This window comes from Scylla paramamosain, chromosome 35 (assembly GCF_035594125.1).
Source record: "Scylla paramamosain isolate STU-SP2022 chromosome 35, ASM3559412v1, whole genome shotgun sequence".
Lineage (NCBI taxonomy): Eukaryota > Metazoa > Arthropoda > Malacostraca > Decapoda > Portunidae > Scylla > Scylla paramamosain.
Genome location: NC_087185.1, coordinates 8,875,001 through 8,882,500, shown reverse-complemented (window position 1 = coordinate 8,882,500; position 7,500 = coordinate 8,875,001). Strand labels below are relative to the sequence as shown.

Here is a 7,500-nt window from a genome sequence, read left to right as displayed (position 1 = left end):
CTTCTTTCTTTCTTGTGTGTGTTTGTGTGTAGTGAGCTTGAGGTGAATAGGAAATGTAAGGATGGGAAGAAGAAAATGTGAGAGAATTCCTATAAACGATAATGATTCTGAAATTACCTTTAGAGGAGTTTTTTTTTTTTTTTTTTTTTTTTGTGTGTGTGTGTGTGTGTGTGTGTGTGTGTTTGTTAAGAGTTATTGGTGATCCTTGAGTAAATATGAAAATGAAAGAATAAGAAAATAGATTTGTAAGAGAATATCTGTACATGATAATGACTGAAAGGAAAATAATCAGCGTTAGGTTTTCATTGAGTTTTATGTGCGTTCTGTTATGTTTGTTGAGTTATTGCTGAAGCTGATGACAACAGAAAATGTAATGATGTTGAAAAAGAAACTAAGAAAATAACCTGTGCATAAGATAAAGATTAGAAGGGAGGAAAATTAGTGTTGACTGTTAAAAGAGTTTCATGTGCGTTCCGTCATGGTAGTTTAAGCTTTATTGCTCAACATTTGAGTGAAAAGAAAATGAAAACGTGGGAAACAGAAGCTAGGAAGAAACTTTGTGTATGCGACGAAGATTACAACTTCAATATATATATTTTCTTTTCACTATTTTTTTTTCTTTTTTTAGCATTAACCTAAAAATACATATGAAGAGAAAGTTCCTATAGGTAATTAAATATAAAATCTAATTCTTCTCATATAATGATAAAAAATAAGATGTTTATGGTACAGATAATAAAATAGTGATAATCAATAAAAATTAATAGACATGTAACTGGAAAAGAAAAATATCATAATTTAAAGAACACATTTTCACACAATTGTAATAATTTAACCTATAAATCGACAATATGAATAAATAATAAAAAAAAGGTAATTATGATAAATATGAATGAGTTGAGTTGTTAAACATTTATACTAGAAATTAAAGAGCACGTTATTTTTTGCACATTATTGTAACAACTTCAGCTGTAACTCAACAATGTATACAAATAATAAAAATAAAGATAATGATAAAAAAAAATAATGCGTGGGGGGTGCTGTTGAAAATATATATGAAAATTTAAAAAAAGAACTCATTAGTTTTGCACATCACTAGAATAACTTAAACCTTTACTCGAGGCTATGGACAAATAATAAAGGTAATGATAAGTATAATAAATACCAATGAATATATGAGTTATTAAAATATATACATTAGAATTAAAAGAACATTTTCTCCTCATTTTCATATTACAGTAATAACCCAAAGTATAACCAATAGTATGGACAAACAATGCAGGTAATGATAATAATGATGAATAAGAATGAACAGTTAATGCAAAATATGTGGAGATTAAAAGAACACATATTTTTTTGCACATTACTGTTACAAATCTGTACAAATTAAAAAGTGGCCAAATAAGAGCGAGGTGAACAATAGGCAAGGCAAGATAAACGTGTGAACAGCAGCGCTTAACAGGTCTTTCTATTTTGTTCATTGATCATAGAACCGCGATTACATTACACGAGCCAAGCGGAAGCAGTGGAAAGGAAGAGAAATATTAAGAAAGGAAGGGAAATGAACCGAACTAGTGATGATGCAATGCTAGAGAGAGAGAGAGAAAGAGAGAGAGAGAGAGAGAGAGAGAGAGAGAGAGAGAGAGAGAGAGAGAGAGAGAGAGAGAGAGAGAAAACTAGATAGAAAGAAATTCTCTCTCTCTCTCTCTCTCTCTCTCTCTCTCTCTCTCTCTCTCTCTCTCTCTCTCTCTCTCTCTCTCTCTCATATATATATATATATATATATATATATATATATATATATATATATATATATATATATATATATATATATATATATATATATATATATATATATATATATATATATATATATATATATATAAATAGACAGGCAAATAAACAGACAGAGAAAACAGGCAAGGAAACACGTAGAAACCAAGAGAGAGAGAGAGAGAGAGAATAGCGATGTGGATGTCAGTGATTCCCACTTCTAATCCCAACACTCATCTGTAACCCGCCTGTGTTCCCCTTGCTGTCATTACTCTCGGGGTGTGTTGGGTGGATCAGACGTGCGCTATAAATTGGCGGTGATTTACAAGCCATCGGCCCCAATACCTCGCAAGACGGGGAGTGTGGTGACGGGGTGTGCTGTGTGGGTGGGTGTAAGAGAGAGAGAGAGAGAGAGAGAGAGAGAGAGAGAGAGAGAGAGAGAGAGAGAGAGAGAGAGAGAGAGACTTTTATTAGTTTATGTTCCCCCTGTTTGGTTATTTGTTTATTTTGTTATCGGGTTTCTTTTTGTGATGTCTGTACTTGCTTTTCTGTTCTGTTTCTCTTTCTCCTTTTTTCTTTCTTTCTTTCTTTGTTCCTTGTTTCTTTCCTACCTTTTTTTTATGTAGTTTTTCTTCATGTATTATTTTGCGTCTGTTCATTTTGTTTGTTTGTGTTGCTTTTGTTTCTGTATTTCTTAGTCTTTTATTCGATTTATTGGTTTTGAGTGTTCCATTTTTTCTGCTCTTTTTTTTTATTTTGGTGTTTTTTTGTTTTTTTGTTTTTTGTCGTCTTTAGAAAGATCTCATGTCATTACAAATAAAATCTGTCTTGATACGCTTGGAATAAGAAATGTATTCTCATTATAACAAAAACAAATAATCAAAGATAAATAACGCAAATATTGTTTTAAATTATGATAATGATGATGGTGATGATGATAATGGTGTTGATTATAATAATGATGATGATGATAATGATGATGTGAGAATAGACAACATAAGAAAGACACCAGAGACGAAAATGCATTTACAAGATTTTTATGACTTGTGTTGGAGTAAAGGAGAAGAGAGAGTGGGGAAAGGAGGAAGGAGAGAGTGAAGTAAGGCTAGAAGAGAGGAAGTTACTGACAGCATTTATGAGAGAGAGAGAGAGAGAGAGAGAGAGAGAGAGAGAGAGAGAGAGAGAGAGAGAGAGAGTGTGTGCGTGTGTGTGTGTGTGTGTGCGCGCGCGTGCTCGTGTTTACGACTCCATTATGCAAACAAATTTCACGCTCAGGCAGTACCTTCATCTCGTTTTCTATTGAGCATAAGGTATTAAAAAGAAAACGAGAGCTGGTGAGGAGAGACTCGTGTATTTTTCACAATATTTATGAGGAAAGGAAAATGGAGAATCACTGACGAGTATGTAATTTATTCATTTATTCATCCATGCGTTTCCCTTTCTTATTGTTGCTTTCATTTGAGGAAGCAAAAATAAATACTACTATTTTTTTTTCTTTTTCTTTTCGTTTGGCATTTAATAAAGTAACCAAGCCACACATAGCAAGCATATTGTTAATTTATCTACTCATTTACTTATTCACTTTCATATCTTGTCGGTTTCATATAGGGAAGGGGAGGGAAACAGAAATTATTAGTTACATATTTTATTTTTTTGTTTTTTTCATTTGGCAATACATAAATAAAAGCTACGCAAGTCACATATTACTCTTGGTCCGTGTTTGGGTCACTCGTGCATCGTGACGTGTGTTGTGGCACTGGGGGCAGCAGGAGCTTTCACTTGCCGACAGAAGACAGAAGGGCGATCATTCAGCTTGGAAATCTTTTTGCATTAATATAAATAATGTGTTCTGGGAAATGAAGGCATATAATTTAGTGCTAAGGGGTGGTAGTAGTAGTAGTAGTAGTAGTAGTAGTAGTAGTAGTAGTAGTAGTAGTGGTGGTGGTAGCAGCAGTAGTAGTAGTAGTAGTAGTAGTTTATAGCAATAATAATAATAATAATAATAATAATAATAATAATAATAATAATAATAATAATAATAATAATAATAATAATAATAATAATTTTGAAACAATAAATATTTTAGTGATATTATGTAAATGTTAAAGCAACTGTGTATGTGTGTCTGTGTGTGTCACCAAGTACACGGACCACGCACGCGGAGCTCACACAGGTACGCTAAATACTATGGCTTCTTCCTGGCCCTCTGGCGGCAGGGCGCGGACTGTCGAGGGGAGAGAGAGAAGTCACCATTTCACTAAGCTGCGGATGAAATGGATCAAGATAATATTTGTAAGACTGGTGCTTGGTACTGTATAAGAGGAGGAAGAGGAAGGCATGGGGGAAATAAGGGGGAAGGAGGAGGAGCTGGGTGGAGTAGGTGGAGGAGGAGAAGACGTGAGGGGAACGTGTCTACACAACCGGTGTTTGGTAAAGTCCTGACGGAGAGGAGGGAACAGGAATGCTCAGCCCGTTGCCGTTGACAGCGCCATTGCCGTTGGTGTAACCGTTGCCGTTAACAGCACCGTTGCCGTTGACTCCGTTGGTGTAACCGTTGCCGTTAACAGCGCCGTTGCCGTTGGTGTAACCGTTGCCGTTGGTAGCGCCGTTGCCGTTGGTGTAACCGTTGCCGTTGACAGCGCCGTTGCCGTTAATTCCGTTGGTGTAACCGTTGCCGTTGACAGCGCCGTTGCCGTTGGTGTAACCGTTGCCGTTGACAGCGCCGTTGCCATTAACACCGTTGGTAAAACCGTTGCCGTTGACAGCACCATTGCCGTTGACTCCGTTGGTGTAACCGTTGCCGTTGACAGCGCCGTTGCCATTGACTCCGTTGGTGTAATCGTTACCGTTGACAGCGCCGTTGCCATTAACACCATTGGTAAAACCGTTGCCGTTGACAGCACCATTGCCGTTGGTGTAACCGTTGCCGTTAGCAGCGCCGTTGCCGTTGATTCCGTTGGTGTAACCGTTGCCGTTGACAGCGCCGTTGCCGTTGATTCCACTGGTGTAACCGTTGCCGTTGACAGCACCGTTGCCGTTAGTGTAGCCATTTCCATTCACTCCGTTGCCGTTGACAGCGCCGTTACCGTTGGTATAACCGTTCCCGTTGCCGTTAACTCCGTTGGTGTAACCGTTTCCGTTAACTGCGCCGTTGCCGTTCACTCCATTGCCGTTGACGCCATTAGTATAGCCGTTACCGTTGACACCGTTGCCGTTGGTGTAGCCGTTTCCATTCACTCCGTTGCCGTTGGCATAGCCATTGCCGTTGAGTCCGTTACCATTTAGAATTCCGTTAACACCGTTGGCATATCCGTTGGCGCCGGTGACGACTCCGATGTTGGCGTTGAGGCCGTAGAACTGGGCGGCGGTGGAGCAGTCGAAGTTGTACCACCAGTCACACACGAAGTACTGCTGGTTGAACACGGTGCCGTTGGGGCAGAGGAAGGAGTCCTGGCGGCCGTCAGCTTGGCAGATGTGGAACACCTACAGCGGGAAGAAGGGATCGTGAAATGGAGAGAAGGGAAATGAGAAGAATCTTGTCGGTCTGATGACTCATCGAACCTTGTCACCAGTACAAATCTATAATATGAAGTTTGTAATGGATTTAAAGTTACTGGTGATGATGTTAATGATGAAGGCACTAGAACATCAAATTCCTAATACAATTTGAATTAATGGTAATGATTGTAATGATGGAGGCACTATAATATGAAGTTCATAATGAGTTTAAAGTTACTGGCACCATGAGGAGACAGTTGGTTCTTAGTTTTAATCCTGACTTAACACCGGAAAGTTTCTTATGAAACCCAGCTTGACTTAATTCCTTGCTATTAATTTCACGTATCTCCTATTTGCTTTTCAACCTAGTCCTGTCTTCCTTCCTTTCCCTGCGTCCAGAAGCCCTCACTCACCTGGCACCCAGCCTCGGGAGCGGTGTCGGCGTAGTACCCGGGGATCTGACCAGCGCAGGTGAAGGCGGTGACGGGCACGGAAGCAAGGATGGGGTAGTCGACGCCAGCCACGCCGCCGCCGCCGATGGCACTGCTGAGAGCGGTGATGGGGTCCACGCCGTACCCGTTGATAGCACCGTTGCCATTGACGCCGTTGGTGTAGCCGTTGCCGTTGACAGCACCGTTGCCGTTGGTGTAACCGTTGCCGTTGACAGCGCCGTTGCCGTTGACTCCGTTGGTATAACCATTACCGTTGACAGCGCCATTGCCATTGGTGTAACCGTTGCCATTGACAGCACCATTGCCGTTGGTAAAACCGTTGCCGTTGACAGCACCGTTACCGTTGATTCCGTTGGTATAACCGTTGCCGTTGGTGTAACCGTTGCCGTTGACAGCCCCGTTGCCGTTGACTCCGTTGACAGCCCCGTTGCCGTTGACTCCGTTGGTGTAACCGTTGCCGTTGACAGCTCCGTTGCCGTGTAACCGTTGCCGTTGACTCCGTTGGTGTAACCGTTGCCGTTGATAGCCCCCGTTGCCGTTAACTCCGTTGGTGTAACCGTTGCCGTTGACAGCCCCGTTGCCGTTGACTCCGTTGACAGCCCCGTTGCCGTTGACTCCGTTGGTGTAACTGTTGCCGTTAACTCCGTTGGTGTAACCGTTGCCGTTGACAGCCCCGTTGCCGTTGACAGCGCCGTTGCCGTTGGTGTAACCATTTCCGTTGACAGCGCCATTGCCGTTGATTCCGTTGGTGTAACCGTTGCCGTTGACAGCCCCATTGCCATTCACAGCCCCGTTGCCGTTAACTCCGTTGGTGTAACCGTTGCCGTTGACAGCCCCATTGCCGTTGACAGCGCCGTTGCCGTTGGTGTAACCGTTGCCGTTGACAGCGCCGTTGCCGTTGGTGTAACCGTTCCCGTTCACTCCATTGCCGTTGACGCCATTAGTATAACCGTTACCGTTAACGCCGTTGGTGTAACCATTGCCATTCACTCCGTTTCCGTTGGTGTAACCGATGCCGTTAACTCCGTTACCGTTAACGCCGTTACCATTGGTGTAACCATTGCCGTTGACACCGTTTCCATTGACGCCGTTGCCGTTGACGCCATTTCCATTAGAGTATCCATTCCCATTAATTCCGTTTCCGTTGGCGCCGTTGCCGTTGAACCCGTTGGTAGGTGGGAGATAAGAAAGGTTGCTGGCGATGCTGAGGCCGAGCAGGGCTGTGGAGGGGAGAAGCGAATGAAGATGGGACGACGGAAAGATAGGAGGGCAGTCGGATAGTCAGTTAGACAAACATGGCATCTCGAAGTCCATCATCATCAAAAAGCAATATTTTTTGTCTGGATTTAGAAAGCTCATTGACTTATTAGAGACTGCAAAAACTGTAAAAACATTAGTGTCTTGCTTGAGGAACCTAAGCTGCGAGAGAAGACTACAGATTCACTCCCGCCACCCAGAGTGAGAGATGAGGGAGAGGAAACAGGGTAATGCCACAGCACCATAATAAGACCCAATGATGAGACATGACAGTGTATAAGAAAGTGGAAATTGATAAAAGATTTCATGACGCTTGCGAGCTGCACGTGAAGATGAAAAAATAAATAAATGAATAAAAGTGAATGAAAAATTTACGAAACAATAACTTTCTAACAGGAAATGTTGACTGGTGGAACCAGTTATCAAAGGAAATTGTGTGTTGGAAATAAGGCTTAAGGCACTGTGAAAATAGAAGAAAAAAAATAGTATTTGACTCAATTCGGTGAAAAAGCAGTTAGGT

General features: G+C 41.5%; 1 protein-coding gene across 1 annotated transcript in view; it reads right to left on the bottom strand.

Moving 5' to 3' along the window:
* Nucleotides 1-3,402: 3,402 nt before the first annotated feature.
* The window catches only part of LOC135090414 (uncharacterized PE-PGRS family protein PE_PGRS54-like), a 5,408-nt gene continuing 1,310 nt past the window's right edge, over nt 3,403-7,500 (bottom strand). The window contains exons 2-3 of the mRNA XM_063987167.1: nt 5,685-6,943; nt 3,403-5,256 (exon numbers count right to left, since the gene is read on the bottom strand). Of these exons, the coding sequence (XP_063843237.1) occupies nt 4,186-5,256; nt 5,685-6,943 (2,330 nt within the window). The 3' untranslated portion in view covers nt 3,403-4,185. The remainder of the gene's footprint in view (nt 5,257-5,684; nt 6,944-7,500) is intronic.